Below are 16,922 nucleotides of genomic sequence, written 5' to 3' on the forward strand. Positions count from 1 at the left end.
CTGTTTCAGTCTCAGCCTCTTTCTATCTGTTGTCTCCTCCCACCCCATATGCCACACATATTTGCGGGCCTCTGGAGGCCAGAAGAGGGTGTTGGAAACCCTAGAGCTGGAAGTATAGTTAGTTGTAAGTGGCTTGCTACAGGTGCTAGGAACCGAACTCAGGTCCTGCAAAAGTAGCAACTTTTAAGCCCGGAACCACATCTGCTGCCCCTTCATTTTCTCTCCCGGCAGCTCTTTTTTCCCGCCCCCCCTCTTAATAGTCCTTTTTGTGTTAAAATATCTTTATTATACTGGGTAGTCCTTTTCAGTGTTAAAGTCAATGCTGCTGGTTGGGTCTTAGCTGAGATCCCTAGAAGTCTAGGGAAACTCCTCAGGTTGCTAACACTGACTGTATGGAGTCATGTTTCTGTCTCTTCATCACTATCATTTTGAGAGTTCATGCTGAAGTTCATCTTAAAGTATTGTTGGTGAGTGCATTAGACTATCAGTGACTGATCTGTCCCAGATGGTTTGTATGTCACTTTGAGTTTCTTAATTTCTGTTTTTCTGGCCAGAGATACACTTAATGTTTGATAAGTGTCACAGATAGACATTTTCTAGACTTTCTATAACTTATTTTTGGTTCAGGTGGAACAATTCATGGCTTTTCCAGAGAACATCATCATAAAGGTTGATCCTCTAGAGGCCCTGAGGTGCTCTGAGACACAGTGGGAGAACTACTCCCTCAAAGCAGTAAGTTTTAAGTCCAACACACATTAGGAATGGCATTGCTGCTTCTATACTGTCTCTCAACTTGAAATTATATATGTATAATTTTAGTAATTCATGGTCTTAGCTAGGGTTACTATAACTATGAAGAGACACCATGAATGACTGAGGTGGCTTATAGAAGAAAGCATTTAATTGGGAGTTTAATTATAATTTCTGAGGGTTAGTTCATGATCATCATGGCAGAGAGCATGGTAGCAGGCAGGAATGTTGCTGGACTAGTGGCTAAGAATACACATCTAATCTGCATGTTGCAGGCAGCAAGAGTAAGACTGGGTCTGGCATGGATATTTGAAACTTCCACCCCCAGTATCATTCCTCCTACAACTAGACTATATCTTCCAATCCTAAACAGACCATCAACTGGGAACCAGACTAGTAAATATATAAGCTTATGGGGGTTATTCTCATCCAAACTACCACATTCATTAGCTGTTTAATCACTCCTCTGGCATTCCCAAACCTGACTCTACTTCTTCAGCAGGATAGATTAGATCAGTCCTGCTTTGCCATCAATCTTAATGAAGTGCTGCATGCAAATCTTTTTAACTTTCTCTCCTGTCAAGGCACACTTACATCTACACTTACAGAAGTGATCAGAGATAGACATTCTCTTAGCTTGTGGGAACCAGTGGACGGATAAGGAGGAACATGCCAGTTTATTTATTCAGTAGCTAATGTTTTGGAGCTATGTCTCTTGGGACCATGAGCCATGCTGCACTGGGAACAGAAAGAACCCTGAAATGTTAAAAATGCTTTTTGCTCTTTTTCTTCTTTCTGTCTTCTTTGCCTTTATCATATGATCATGTTATATCATATTATTATTATTACTATTATTATCATTATTATTATATTTTGTTTGAGAGAGGGACTCTCCATTATGTAGTTCTGGATGTTCTGGGACAGAACAGGATATATAAACCAGACTGGCCTCAAGTTCAGAGATCCGCCTGCTTCTGCCTTCTGAGTGCTGGGACTAAAGGCATGCGGCACTGCCACTCAGCTAACTTCTACAACTTTTAAGGTCAAAATAAGTGAATTTAGACTTAATGCATTTTCATTTCATGAGAGGTTAAAAAACCCCATCTTTAATCCCAGTACTCAGAAGGCCTCTGAGTTTGAGACCACCCTGGTCTGCAAAATGAGTTCCAGGACAGCCAGGGTTACACAGAAACCTTGTCTCAAAATACAAAACAAAAAACCCCAAAACAAACAAAAACCCCAACTGCTGTATGTGTCTGTGCCTTTAAACTTTACACTGGATAGGATTGACACTGGGCAGATAGATGGTGTCTCTCTCAGGTATCTAGTCTTTTAGTTCCTTCCTTTTTTTTTTCTCTTTCTTTTAGATTCACAAGCATGGAAAAATATAATTTAGCCTCACTATTAACTAAAAGAATAAAAAGCTTTGGTCTAAGATCACATTGAGAAAGACATTTCCATCTTATTGTCAGTAAAGGCAACTCCCCACTCTGCTATCTAGCTCCCATACAGAAATTAACCATTCTTTTTTTTTAAAAATATTTTTTATTATTATGTATTTTTCTCAATTACATTTAGAATGCTATCTCAAAAGTCCCCCATACCCTCCCCCCCACTTCCCTACCCACTCATTCCCATTTTTTGGCCCTGGCATTCCCCTGTACTGGGGCATATAAAGTTTGCGTGTCCAATGGGCCTCTCTTTCCAGTGATGGCCGACTAGGCCATCTTTTGATACATATGCAGCTAGAGTCAAGAGCTCTGGGGTACTGGTTAGTTCATAATGTTGTTGCACCTACAGGGTTGCAGATCTCTTTAGCTCCTTGGATACTTTCTCTAGCTCCTCCATTGGGGGCCCTGTGCTCCATCCAATAGCTGACTGTGAGCATCTACTTATGTGTTTGCTAGGCCCCGGCATAGTCTCACAAGAGACAGCTATATCAGGGTCCTTTCAGCAAAATCTTGCTACTGTATGCAATGGTGTCATCGTTTGGAGGCTAATTATGGGATGGATCTCTGGATATGGCAGTCTCTAGATGGTCCATCCTTTTGTCTCAGCTCCAAACTTTGTCTCTGTAACTCCTTCCATGGGTGATTGTTTCCAATTCAAAGAAAGGGCAAAGTGTCCACACTTTGGTCTTTTTTGTTCTTCAGTTTCATGTGTTTTGCAAATTGTATCTTATATCTCGGGTATACTAAGTTTCTGGGCTAATATCCACTTATCAGTGAGTACATATCATTTGAGTTCTTTTGTGATTGTGTTACCTGTTTTTCTTCTCAGAAAGCTGGGAATTGGAGGTGATTAATAGCCTGGTGATCTGTATTATTTGTTAGGTAAGGTCATATCAAGCTCCCTCAACCAGGACAGTAAATGGCTAGTAGTCTAAATGAGCCTTATATTATCTGTATAGCTTGGGTCGCCCCCAAGCTTCATATCCAGGACTGGAGGTGGCTAATAGGCCAAATGATCTCTACACTATTGTATGACCCACTCCACACCAAATCCTTCCCTAGGATCCTAAGGCAGTTTATCTCTAGAACTCATCTTCCTGGAAGAAATCACATGTACTTTGAATTGAGATTCAATGTAATAATGCCTCCTTGTGCAGTAGGGATTGTGTTATACCAGGAGACTTGTCCCAAAATTGTACTGCAATTGAATATGCTGGCAGTAAGTTGCCTGGCATCAGACTCCTAAAGTTTGGTCCAGTTTGTCTAAGTCAGGATGAACTTCTGGGGCCTGCCAGGCCTTAGGGGAACAGGTTTAAGTGGGAAGACCAAAAGTCTGATGATCTCCAGCCTTGTAGGAAACTTAACTCTTACTTTATAATTCTCTGTGCTTGAATAAGTGCTGGTCTCTTAACTCTAAAAATTCTGTACCAAAAAGTCAACACTTTCTTACTGTTTTATGTTTAAATAAGTGCAAAAATCTGGAAAATTAACATATACTGTTTAGCAGCAGGTAATTAAGTAAAGGATTAATTGCTAGAGCTCCTTTCTCTGTCAAGTTAGCCAGAAGCCCTTGATCGCAGACCATGCAAATAGAGTGGGCCATCTTCAGAAAGATTGATTGCATGCCTTTAGTCTATCCTAGATAGTTCCTGATAATGAGCCAAGTTTTTATTTTCACTGTTTGGAGATTATAGAACCCCTAACCCCAACACACACAGATTTTATTGTAACTGTGTGCCAAATTCTTTCCTCTTGAGGCAAGAAAGTATGTAACTGAACTGGGTTTGGTAGCACATGCCTTTAATCCTAGCACTTGGGAGGCAGAAGCAAGTGGATCTCTGAGTTTGAGGCCAGGCAGCCTAGTTACAGGACAGTTACATAACAAGTTACAGGACAGTCATACCTACACAGTATTGTTTTGGACCTTGCTTAGGCACTTCTAATACCTATGTGCAGCCATTGGTGGCTTCAACAGTGAACTGTCTACATGAGTCATGTTGTTGTTTGTGTTGCCTGAATCTTCAGTATTACTCTCATGTTTCTTGCTGACACTTTTGTGTCACTTATGTTATGTATTGTCCTGTTTCATCCCCTCTGGAAAGTCCACTTATCCTTGCTGAGTTTCTGTTTGGGATCAAGATGCTTGAGCTGTTTCCTCTGGACCACCAGTGCCCCATTGTGGCCGAGTCACCTGTCAGATAACCAAATTATTCTTCCATCTGAGACAGCATTTGAGCATGTGGACTCTGAGCTACATTCTATTGGTACACAATTCCAGATATATGTTGAGACCAGAGCTCAGTCTTACTTGGCAGCATTGTAGCTGATTCATAGTTGAGGCCATAATGCTAAGCCAAGAACTCCTGGGACTGAGGCAGTGGCAGGGAAAGCTTCTTAGGCTAGGTCAGAGTAGAGCTGGTTTGGGTATGGGATCCATGCAGTGGGGCAAGGTGAAGCACACAGGACCCAACTCAAGGTCATGAGACGAAGGGACATTCTGTGGCTCTGTTCTGCCTATATTTAAACAATGCTTATGGCACCCTCTTTCTAAATCTGGAACCTGGGCTGGAAAGCAGGTAAAGACTATTAGGAAAAGAGGCTCTGTAGAGGCACAGAGACAACTTGGTTGATAACTCTGAGGTTGTGTGCCAGCTTTGCCTGGAGTGGGAGGGAAGAGGGAGAGAGAGAGAGAGAGACAGAGACAGAGACAGTAACAGAGAGTGCATACCTATGTACTATATATCTAGGGGCCTTGCTCTGTGCCTGCCTGTTTCCACACTAGTTTACATCCTGTTTGTATCTTTCTCTTTGTGCCTGCATTCACTTTGTGAGTTTTGTATATGTGATTCTTGTGTGCACCTCTGAGCACATATCCCTTGTGTCTCTGTGTCTCTATACTGCGCCTGTCTGGGTATCTCTGTGTATGTTCTGTTTATTTGCAGGAATGTGTCCTCATGTGTCTCCTTGAGTGTCCATGTGTCCCTGAGAATGGAGAGACAAGTCCTTGGAGACAGCTTGGGATGCTGAGTCCTGGGGTGTCTGTCTGCTCTGGCCTTTTCTGGTTGGACAGGTATCCTAGCAACACTTCTGTGAGTTGCCTAGCAACCAGGTCCCCATCCTTAGAGAAAGAGCAGGGTCTGGCTGTATGTGGGAGATCTGGCTCTCATTCAGTACAGACAGCAAAAGCAAGCCTATGATTTGATGATGGCTAGAGACTCAGCATAGGGTCTCTAGCCTACATGACCTTAACTTACGGCTTTTTTTTCTCAGTGGACTGTGACCCCTTGTGCTGGCAAAGAAAGAGGAGCTTAGTATCTCTGTGTTTTCTAAGATCTAATTCTGGGAGTTAGCTGTGGTGTAGCTCCAAGTGACCAGCAGACCTGGCTTTCCTTTACCATGACATATTGACAGGCAGCTTCAGACTTCAGAGACATGATGCTTTCATTTGTGAGGATAATATGGGTGGTAATGGCTACATGCAGTGGGGGTTCCTGGGTTCAGTTTTGTCTTGGGCTTAGTGTACATTAGGTATAAATAGCACATAATAGATTCAGGGCAGTATTTGGTCCTTAGTCCAGACAATCTCTTGCTTACTTGCAAGAAAGCCTTTCCTTGGAGAATTAGTTGGGTTAGGGTATTGCTGTCTATTACTGTGGTACTCTGCTTTACTGGACAGTTCTGGGCAGGAAAGCTGGCAAAATATGGTCTGGGCTAAGCTGGACAAAACAACATTTACCAGTGATGGTGGTGCACGCCTTAATCCCAGCACTCAGAAAGCAGAGGCAGACATATCTTTGAGTTCCAGGACAGCCAAGGCTACACAGAGAAATCCTGTCTCTAACCCATCACCCCTCCAACAAAACAAAACAAAACAAAACAAAACAAAACAAAACAAAACAAAACAAAACAGAACAAAACATTTTCCTCACATCTGCCTCTAGGTGAGCATTTCTCTGTATACATCTTAAGTGTGTTCTTGTGTCTAAGGCTGTGCATGTATGTGTGTCTGAGTTCCTGTTCATGTCTCCATTTTTGTGTTTATAGATGTCTCCACTGTGTGTCCCAGATCCTGAGTGTGTCTGTCTTGTGTGTCTTGTGTGAGCCGATTTTTTTTTTTTTTTTTTTTTTTGGCTTCCTTCTCCAACCTGCGCAGCCCCTCCTTCTCTCAGCCGCAGCCTTCTGCCCCTCCCCCTTCTGGCTGCCGCACTGGCTGCTGCGTCTAGTCAATATCTTATCTTCGGAGCAGGAGCTAGGAGCCATTCCCAGCCGGAGCAGACCCCAAGCTAGAGTGAGAAGCATTACTCAGTTCATTGTGCTCCTGCCTGCCTTTCTGCTAAGCATTAGGGTCTGTTTTGGCCCAGCTTCTGAAGAGGTTGTGTGTGCTGTTGGAGGTAAGAGGGGCTCTAGTGAGGGCTCCTGCTGCTGCTGACAGAGCTGGGGGTGGGGGAGCACTGGGAGGTAGGGAAGTGCCTGAGCCCTAGGCATTTCTGGGTAAATTCCATGTCTTTTGTGCTCCAGTGTGCCTTAGGATGGTTTGGGCATTTTTTTGTATTCGGCTGACTGTGAGCCCCTGAGTCTTGGTGGGTGGACATGTATGCTTGTGTAGCTACCTCCATGTTGCTTCTGTGCGAGTCTATCACCCTAATATGAGGTAAAATTGTGAGTAAATGTGCCCCCATGCCTCTGTGTGTGTCATCATGTGCCCATGTGTATGCCTTTGTCTGTGTCCATGTGTCTGTGTGTGGATGCCCATCGAGGTGTTCATGTGCCTGTTAGTGTAGTTGTGCTGTTCTAAGGCCTCAGTGGACTGTGTCCAGCACTGTGGTCACTTCTTTCTGTGTCCTGTTCCAGGAACTGTACTGAGTGGCTTTGCAGGGTGACAGCATGGAGTCCCTCTTTCCTGCCCCATTCTGGGAGGTCTTGTATGGCAGCCACTTTCAAGGGAACCTGTCTCTCCTAAATGAGACCGTACCCCATCACCTGCTCCTCAATGCTAGCCACAGTGCCTTCCTGCCCCTTGGACTCAAGGTCACCATCGTGGGGCTCTACTTGGCTGTGTGCATCGGGGGGCTCCTGGGGAACTGCCTCGTCATGTATGTCATCCTCAGGTAGGCGGGTCCCATCAATCTGTGAAGGGGGAACCTGAGGCAGGAGGCTGTTCTGGATGAATTCGAACAAGCATGGATTTTCTGCTTGCTCCATCAAATTTCTTCCCTCTCTGTTCAAGGGACATGATCACCCTTGAAGTTCAACTCCTGTTCTGCTCCCATCTGTCTCAGACTAGGTGTCACCACCTGGAGGCTTGGTACTGCAGATAAATCCATGCCGTGATGTCTATGTGAATAACCATGGGTACAAAGGATCCTAAGATTTCCCAAAGAGAGGAAGAGGGGCTGGTGCTGGGCCTGAAGCCCTTGTTCATTGGCCTTTAGGATCTATGCTCATGGTGGATGTCTTTAGCTGAGCCCATGCTCTATTGGTGCTCAGAAATGGGAAAATTTGGAGGACTACAAAGAAAGACAGCAGTACTGGATGACTGAGGTAGCGTCGACGGTGAGGGGAAGAGGGCAGTGTGAGGTACAGTTCTATGGACAAGAAAGCTGGGCAAGGAGTATGCAATTGGTAAATGTGTGGTGGCAATGATGGTCTCTGTTTTTTTCCAGCTGGGAGGGCATTGAGGGGAACTGGAGACAGCAGGTGAGGACTTGAATGCCAGAATGGGGACGCCAAATTCTTTGGACATTGGGAAGACATGGGAGGTCCTTGAGTGGTGGATAACTAGAGCAAGGTTCTTCACTGATATTTCCTCTTTCAAAAAGATGACTCTGAAGAGAGCAGTCATGGTTCCCTTGATGGTATCATGGTAGGTGTGGTATTGGTAGAGGAGGAAGGGGCAGTACAGTGTCCATACCCTGCCTCATTATGGTCCTCTTAGTATTTCTGAGCAACTGTTTTCTCTGTTTGTTAGATGGGAAATGTGGATTATATAGTCATATATAGGTGCATGTGCACAGACGTGTGTATATATATATATGCTATGTGATTGGAAAAGCATTCCAAGTATTGACTTTTGGCAGAGGACCCTTGTGGGAAACTATTCTATGATCCATGTGTCTCATGGTTAAAAGGATATGTCTTTGGCAAGACGTGCAGCAACCAGGGACAGTTTGTGAGCCTTGCCTTTCCTTGTCATCAGCATTTCTCTCCTATATTGTCCTCTGCATTTGGGATATTAAAATTCTTGAGCCATTTACTGCAGTAGAGTAGAGAAGGAACGCCATCTTTTCCACCAGCATCCCCAGAGAACTAGTCTCAGAAACTGCTGTGGCTGCACTGGCTCAGGAGACAACACACGGCATGTTTGAGTTGGATGTGTGCCAGGAGTCAGAAAAATATGCTCTGAGCCCCATTTTGCACCTTAGCAGTTCTAAGCCTTATGAAAGCTACTTAGTTCCTCTGAGTCTCAGCTTCCTTCTCCACAGCGTAGAGATTAAATGGCATTTTTGCTTTGGGGTAAACCTCAAATGAGATAAAATCTATGTGAAGAGCTTGGCTCAGATATCTACCATTATCATTAACATTGTTATTTATTGTAATTAAGGTCTCTGGGATTAATGTCTAAGAGACAGAACTTAATCTCAGATTCCCTGGTAGCAACTAAACATCATGGACTACTGTTATCTCTAGTGCTACCACCACCATACTGCCATAACCACCATAACCACTATAACCACCACCATTACCACCATCACTTTCATCATCATCACTATAGTCACCCTTCCCTACCACTGTCATAAACATTAATTCATTCCACTAATATTTATAACTTATAATGTTCCTAGCATGGTTCCCAGTGCTTGGATACAATCAAACCTAACTAGCACATCTCCTTTTTTCTTTATTAGAATAAAAAATATTGTGTTTATTTTTGGGTATGAGTGTTTCTGCTGGATGTATAGGTCAGATGAGAAAGTTGGTTTTCTCCTTTTACTATGTAAGTTTCTCCTTCTACCACATGTGTCCTGGAAATGGAACTCAGGTCATCAGAATTGGTAATAAGTGCCCTTACCAGCTGAGCCATTTGGCTGGACCACCATTTTCTGTTTTCATTGCTAGACAACATTGTGCACTTGGAAGATCTTTGATGAACTTTACAGGCAGTGCCCTGAAAACCCTCTGAGAGGAGTCTTAAGAGAGACTGAGGAGAGAAGACAGCATCTCTCTCTCTTGATTCCTTCCACAAATTCACATTCAGGTTAGATATGTACTCAGGTACTCTTCCATGCCCCCAACTTTTCCAGGATAGTCCTGTCATAGAATTGGAACCTTTTTGTAGATGTCATAATCACATGGGGGAGCTTGTTAAAGTCCTAGGCTCAGTGGACCTTGGGTGTAGTGCAGGATCTGCCATTTAATAAGCTTCTTTGGAGACTCTGGGGTTGAGAGATTCAAAGATGATGACCCTCTTGGTGGTCTTTTTGCGGCCAAGTCTAGACAAAATGGCCAAATGGAGCGTTTCTTCTCCTTGTCCTCTACAGGCACACCAAGATGAAGACTGCTACCAACATTTACATATTTAATCTGGCACTGGCTGATACCCTGGTCTTGCTGACACTGCCCTTCCAGGGCACAGACATCCTTCTGGGCTTCTGGCCATTTGGGAATGCACTGTGCAAGACGGTCATTGCTATCGACTACTACAACATGTTTACCAGCACTTTCACTTTGACTGCCATGAGTGTAGACCGTTATGTAGCTATCTGCCACCCTATCCGTGCCCTTGATGTTCGGACATCCAGTAAAGCCCAGGCCGTTAATGTGGCCATATGGGCCCTGGCTTCGGTGGTTGGTGTTCCTGTTGCCATCATGGGCTCAGCACAAGTGGAGGATGAAGGTCAGTGGGCAGTCCTCCTCCCTGACCAATCAGTTCCCCATGGTTCTTGCCGGCCCCTCTGACCTCATTTCTCTCCTGCAGAGATCGAGTGCCTGGTGGAGATCCCCGCCCCTCAGGACTATTGGGGCCCTGTATTTGCCATCTGCATCTTCCTTTTTTCCTTCATCATCCCGGTTCTGATCATCTCTGTCTGCTACAGCCTCATGATTCGACGACTTCGTGGTGTCCGGCTGCTTTCAGGCTCCCGAGAGAAGGACCGGAACCTGCGACGCATCACACGGCTGGTACTGGTAGTTGTGGCTGTGTTTGTGGGCTGCTGGACACCTGTGCAGGTCTTTGTCCTGGTTCAAGGACTGGGTGTTCAGCCAGGTAGTGAGACTGCAGTAGCCATTCTGCGCTTCTGCACAGCCCTGGGCTATGTCAACAGTTGTCTCAATCCCATTCTCTATGCTTTCTTGGATGAGAACTTCAAGGCCTGCTTTAGAAAGTTCTGCTGTGCTTCTGCCCTGCACCGGGAGATGCAGGTTTCTGATCGTGTGCGCAGCATTGCCAAGGATGTAGGCCTTGGTTGCAAGACCTCTGAGACAGTACCACGGCCGGCATGACTAGGCGTGGACCTGCCCATGGTGCCTGTCAGTCCACAGAGCCCATCTACACCCAACACGGAGCTCACACAGGTCACTGCTCTCTAGGTTGACCCTGAACTGAGCGTCTGGGGCCTTGAATGGCTTTTCTTTTGGTTCAGGATGCTCAGTCCTAGAGGAAGACCTTTTAGCACCATGGGACAGGTCAAAGCATCAAGGTGGCCTCCATGGCCTCTGTCAGATTAAGTTTCCTCCCTGGTATAGGACCAGAGAGAACCAAAGGAACTGCATGGAAACATCCACAACTCAGTGGACATGCCTGGTGAACCCATGTAGGTATTCATGGTTCACTTGACTCTTCTCTGGTTTCTCCCTGCTGCCCTGGTTCTAGGTGGGCTCAGCCTGAGGTATTGTAGTTGTCATGTAGTCACTATTGTGACTACCTGTTGTGTGCTATTGCCCTCAGCCTTTCAGTGTTTGCACAGAACTGGTGATCATACCCAGTGTTGCCTGGCCCTTAAGCTTGGAGTTGCCTTGGAGCATCTAGTTCTGACTCCACTGATGCATTCAGATTACCTGAGGTGGGTGAGCATCAGTGGGTTCTTGGATGACTGTTTCCTGACGATTCTTTTCATGCTGTACTATGGAGTATATGAAGGGGACTTCACACTTCATCTGGTACTGCCACTGCCTGCTCTACCAACCTGGACCACCTTCTCAGCAAGAGGCTAGCAGGGGGACAAGACACAAAGCTTCCCTAAGGCTCTTTCCCTCCAAAACCACTGTGAACTCTTATTCTACAGACTGTTTGGCAAGCCCTGCTTCTAACTGTGTGGGAAGTAATCAGGAGAAAATTCTGTGGCCTCTGTAGGCTGCTCACAGCATGGAGGCACCACATGCTGGTCTTGGGTATGTGTCTTGGCTGCTCAGTATGGGCAGGGCAGGGCACGAGACTATGCTCTCTCCTTATTCTCCACAGCCTCCCTCAGCTCTCCAGCAGTCGCTCTTTTACTTGACAGTAGAGGTCAGCAGTTGTACTGCTAGAAACACACTTGTAGCCCGGGAAGACTGGAGTCAGGATGTGTTCTATTCTATACCCACAGTGACCACCTGCTTCATTTATAGGGTTAGGACATATCCAAGCAAGGCCTGGGCTTGGCATCAAATGAAGAGCTGGTATGAGAGCTGAAGCCTAAAATGGCTCATTTGAGCCAATCTGCAAGGACTATTACGGTTTTGGGGACATTGGAAGAAGAGTCGATACCTTGGAGATATATTGTTGGTTCACAGAAGAAGAGGCTTTGTAAATGCCCTTTCTATGGGTCAGATAAAAAAATACCAGCAACCTTGGATAGAATCTGATCTTACACAGAGACCTTGGTTAGGTGGTTTCATGCCATGCAGAACCCAGGCTGGTTCCTGTCTCAGAGAGACCTGGCCTTAACAATCTTTCTGGGGAGACCAGGGTTCTTTCAATGACACTTGTGCAGGAGCCATTAGCTCTAGTGTTTTCTTGCTAATGCTAGAAACTTTGTGAATTTGTATATCTTTATGTATTTAAGCATGCAACAAATGTCATTTTCGTGCATGTAGCTAGCCCTGAACCTGCCTCTGGGGTAATGAAGGAGTTCTCATAATAAACACTTACCAGTGACCAGTACTGCCTGTAGAATAAGTCTTTCTGATTCCAGCTACATAAGAGTAACTTCCTGGGTATTGATATGCACTGGAATGAGGCATAGGACTAGGCTAATGGGTTTTAAAACCTGTTCTGCCCTTGGCAGAGGGACTTTAAGGAGCCTCTTGGTTTATGGGAGGGAAACTATTTCCTGGGTTGCAGAGGCTGCTGCCTTTCCTTCTCCCAAGACAATGACCATCTTTTCTTCCCACCCTCAGGGACAGTGGGTAAATGCCTTCACAGCTTTTCTTTGTAGACTCTTGCCTTTTGAGCAAATCTAAAAGGATAAAAGGATGGTGATAACAGAGCAGAGAACCCTTCTCTGGTGGCAGAGTGACCCTATACTATAGAGATCTACCTCCTGGCTCTTGTCTGTGTAGGCCCAATCTGGCTCAAGTTGACTCTCAGGCAGATGGCCCTTGTCAGGGGGCCTTTGAAGAGTGTCTTATGTGCCAAACCTTGCTTCCAGTACTGGGTTAGTGAGCCAATGCTTGGTTTTATACAAGTTTTAATGACACTGTCCATTTGTTTTTTTGTTTTGTTTTAGTCTCTCAGTTTATAAGCAATAGATATGAATTTCTCACAGGCTTAAAAGATGCAGGTGTGATGGATTGGATTCTATGAGATTGTGTTTTTGTTGCATCCTTACTTTATAGAAAGATGACTTCAGAGCTGCATATGTCATATTAATAGTAATAATGAGGTTATAGGGTTTCAACCTCACAACCTATTCCCATAGCAAAGTCACCTCATAACACCATCACATTGGGGGATAGGATTTCAAAATGTGAGTGTGAATGTGTGTGTTTATACAAGCACACCAGTAGTTCTTAGCAAACACATTAGTTTCAAACAGAAATTCAGCATCTGACTTCGAGGCTAGCCTGGTCTACAAAGTGAGTTCCAGGACAGCCAGGGCTATATAGAGAAACCCTGTCTCGAAAAACAAAAACAAAAACAAACAAACAAACAAACAAACAAAATTCAGCATCAAGGGAAAATTTCCCTCTTGATGAAATTATAGTCCCCAGGAGATTGTATGATTCTGATAGGTGGTGGGATTCTGGGTTGCTGACCCTGGCCATTGTCTTTAAGGAGGCTGGCCATTAGGGGAGCCTTAGAGATGAATATACCTCCCTGGCTCTCCAGGACTATATACCTTCCCCATTCTCTCTCCATTCTGTGTAACACAGCCTCACCCCTAAGTGTTTCTGTTTACTACCAGGCTTGATCAAGTCTCGTTTCTCTGAATCTGATTTTCCTTCTCTGTGCAAAGGGAACCACGCAGCCTTCCTCCTGGGGTTATGTGAAGGGCAGGATGTATAGGATCAGGTAGGTCCAAGGGTCTTTTTACCTCAGAAAAGGCAGGCTTCATCAGCTGCTTTAGGCACTTCCCACCAGAGGGCACTGTGGCCCTAATGTAGGCCCAGCCAAGGTCCCTGACCAGCTGTGAGAAACAGCAGGATGATTTGGGTACTTAGGTAGGTTAGGATCTCCTTGGCAGCAGGAGCCAGAGTGTGAGGGTTTTGTGGATTAAGTCAGACTCCCGAGTTCATGGAGAAAACCAGAGCTAGTTCCAACAGGATCCTGGTGAGAAACACCCTTGGTCTAGTTGGCTAGCCTTGAGGAATGACAGGAGAGGGAGGCCATTCCCTTTGCTGGGCTGTGGGTGGGAATAAAGGTCTGTATAAGTACTACTTACTAAATGATTTTGCCACTAGAGCATTGAAGGGGACAAGAGTTTGGAATCTTCAGAGAAAATTTGGCTGGTACCTCCTCTGTTGTGGTCAGCTCTAGCAAACAATAGCCAGCGGATAGGCTATCCCCAAGGGTGCCTATCTCTTTCACAGCCTGGTTCACTCACCAATGTGTTCCCCTCATGATCTTCACACCCACTCATCTTCCACTCACTCTGTTCCTCCTTCACACATTTTTTGCCAAGCACACCTGCTTTTGCCACTCTCTGTGGCCTGAACACGGTTCTGGAAAGCGAGGTGTTTTGCTGTATTCATTATAAGGGGCTCTTGTCCTGAAGGGGTTCTCTTACTCAGGAGCAGTGTGTACTAATTAGGCCTTGCTGAAGTATGACTATACAGTGAAGCAGGCACAGCTTGATCTCAGCAGAGCTGTGGGTGTGGGTTGTGGTTTAGAAAGTACCCATTCTAGGCTGTCCTCAACCATTCCTCTCTAATATTCAGCCTGTGTCAGGGCTGGGAGTGGATTTGGAGACTAGATCACACAGCTCTTTGCCAAGTTTTCCTCTTGACTTTCAGATCCTCTAGTTCCTGTGAGAGTACTCTAGAAGCTTGTAGAGAGCATCCATGTCTTGCCAGCAGCCGTGGGAGCAGGATTTCTTGAAAGAGAACCCAGCCATTGTCTAGTTTCCAAAGGACCTAGACCTCACCAGTGTTCTGCCTGAAGTCTCCTGGGAAGTTGAGCTGGAGCACTTGAATAAGCCACTCCCCAGTTTTGGATCCTCAGAAGCTAAACACTTCTTATCTCTTTGCTTCTAAGTTTTTGTTGCATAACAATAGGCAATAGCTTGGGGGAGATACTGGAAGAATGACATTTAAGGGTTGACTAGAGTTATGGACAGCCAATATCGTCTGGCTTAGATGAAGGTCCAAGTGCTCTGCCAAGCTCAAGTACTTGGTGGGCAGAAGGATGGCATATGCCATGAAAGTGTCAGAGTTCTGGGTCATGACAATATTTGTTTTTACTGCTGAAGTGCCTGTCCTTTTATAACCTGTCAGTTCTACAAAGGTTCCTGTTCCAGGACACATAAAGTATTAGCCGGGGGTGGGGGTGGGGTGGGGCTATCTTTGTGTCCATCCTCTGTGGGTGGTCAGACTTAGGGTGCTTGCTACCAGGATCAGATTGCCTGCTATTGTTTCCTTAGGGATGTGTAGGAAGCAGAGGAACAGAAAGGGAATGTCATGGTGGTTTATATGTATCTGTATGGAGAACACAGGGATAAGTGTGAAGAGACAGAATGTTCTCTGGCTTGCTCAACCACTGCTCTTGGAGGCGGTAAATGGCAAGAATGCTCAGGCCTCCTGAAGCAGGATTATGGTACAGAAATTCTTGTGGAAGTTGTCATTCAGGAATGAGTTCATGAAAGGATCGAAGCATGAGTTGACATAGCTGAGGCTGGTGATGGCATAGGAGATACCAATAACCAGGGATATGTAGGGCATGCCTGTAGTCAGGGCTACCACAGAGGCCATGTGAAAGGGCATCCAGCAAAGAGAGCGCATGGCCAACACAGTGGGGACCAGGACAGTTATCTTCCTCTTGGCCTTGCCTAGAACGTTCATGCCAGAGTGGAGCTTCATGGTATAAAGTCTGCACAGCAGGTCTACATATGACATGCAGATGATGCACAATGGCATTGCAAAGCCAAGAACCACTGTATATGAGTGGCTGGCCTGAAACCAGGCCCACTCTGGTCTCAGGAAACTTAGCCCACAACTGGGTGCCACAACTTTTGCTCCCTCTAGGTGTGCCTAGGCAACTGGCAAGATTGCACAGTGGCCAGTACTGCTAAGTGGCAGTCCATACGCATCACAACCAGGAAGTAGATGCTGGAGAAGATGTAGTAGTCAGTGGTCAGCACCAGTTTGCAGAATGGCTCTCCAAAAAGTGCTGTAGCAGGTACTCAGTGATACTGGTGGGAATGTCAGCACAAAGAGCCCATCAGCAATAGTTAGGCTCAGGACAAACACATTAGTTACTCTTTTCACCTTTGGTGCCCTCAGGATCACATAAATGATAGCCAATTTAACAATTAGGCCCATAGCACAGATCACAGAGTATCTATTGGCAGGATATGTTGGCAGGAGTTGGCAGGAACATGTGGAGCACAGTGGCTCCACATAGTGGCTCAGAGAAGGTGGCGTTGGGCTGGGTATTATTATCCTTGGACAAGTATGTGCTCGTGGTAGTGAGGAAGTTGTTAGTAACTTTAGCTGTTGGAGGACTCTGGGTACTCAGCAACCTGCATCATGGTAGGGCTTAGAGACTGATATCTGGCCAGGGGCCTCCTGGGCTGGTTTCTGGGAAAGAAACAGTCAGAAATGCTACAACAGTGGCCACCTCAACTTCTCTGAGGCCATTCTATTTACCCTAGCCCTTGGGTAGGAGAGAGCCTGGTGGGGCAGAGTTCTCCTTCAGATTCCTGGATGTAGCCCCATTTCCAGGTTCTGCTCATATGAGAGCAGATGCACCCCTGGGATACTAAGTGACCCAGAGCAACCCCACCTACCACCCCCAATGTACAATAAGTGGAAGGAAGCAGTGCTGTTGCCTATTTGTAGATGCACCCTTTAGATGCTTTACTGGATACTTTAGATCTAAATGTTCTTCCCTTCAGGAGTCAAGTTCTCATTCTCCATAGTGCTGTGTAAACATCTGCTTTCCTAGGTATTTCACTGGCCTGTCCTCTGTCCAGTGCCTTGTAGCTGGAAGATGATGGCCTTGGTGGGCTCTCAGTGTATAGGTGGCTGTGAGATGAAGGGTGTGACTCCTTTCTTTCAGCAGAGGTTTCAGCCAGTCTTGGTCAGCTA

At 45.6% G+C, this 16,922-nt stretch overlaps 1 protein-coding gene and 1 pseudogene across 19 annotated transcripts; one reads left to right on the forward strand and one right to left on the reverse strand.

The window, feature by feature from the left end:
* The first annotated feature begins 6,362 nt into the window (after positions 1-6,362).
* Positions 6,363-12,348, forward strand: Oprl1 (opioid receptor-like 1). 19 transcript variants are annotated; one of them, XM_030248361.1, is made up of 6 exons: positions 6,363-6,592; positions 6,720-6,852; positions 7,053-7,309; positions 7,865-7,898; positions 9,740-10,095; positions 10,177-12,339. In XM_030248361.1, the coding sequence occupies exons 3-6, from the start codon at positions 7,162-7,164 to the stop codon at positions 10,698-10,700; spliced, it is 1,062 nt and encodes a 353-aa protein (XP_030104221.1). In that variant the 5' UTR covers positions 6,363-6,592; positions 6,720-6,852; positions 7,053-7,161; the 3' UTR covers positions 10,701-12,339. The 19 variants fall into 18 exon arrangements, 18 of the variants coding, with proteins under 18 accessions (XP_030104221.1, XP_017171814.1, XP_017171812.1 ...); XM_030248363.1 differs by lacking the exon at positions 6,720-6,852 and adding an exon at positions 9,318-9,456 and having other exon boundaries at positions 6,364-6,592; XM_030248365.1 differs by lacking the exon at positions 6,720-6,852 and adding an exon at positions 9,318-9,456 and having other exon boundaries at positions 6,364-6,592; positions 7,053-7,294.
* On the reverse strand, positions 15,446-15,984 carry Gm14489 (predicted gene 14489; annotated as a pseudogene).

The sequence above is a fragment of the Mus musculus genome, chromosome 2, assembly GCF_000001635.26.
Source record: "Mus musculus strain C57BL/6J chromosome 2, GRCm38.p6 C57BL/6J".
Taxonomy (NCBI): Eukaryota; Metazoa; Chordata; class Mammalia; order Rodentia; family Muridae; genus Mus; species Mus musculus.

Excerpts from the sequence above, each read along its gene's own strand:
- Oprl1 (XM_017316323.1), top strand. The coding sequence starts at position 7,086 with ATGGAGTCCCTCTTTCCTGCCCCATTCTGGGAGGTCTTGTATGGCAGC. Across the intron at positions 7,310-9,739 it reads GTCATGTATGTCATCCTCAG|GCACACCAAGATGAAGACTG; the intron begins GTAGGCGGGTCC and ends TGTCCTCTACAG. Across the intron at positions 10,096-10,176 it reads AGCACAAGTGGAGGATGAAG|AGATCGAGTGCCTGGTGGAG; the intron begins GTCAGTGGGCAG and ends TCTCTCCTGCAG.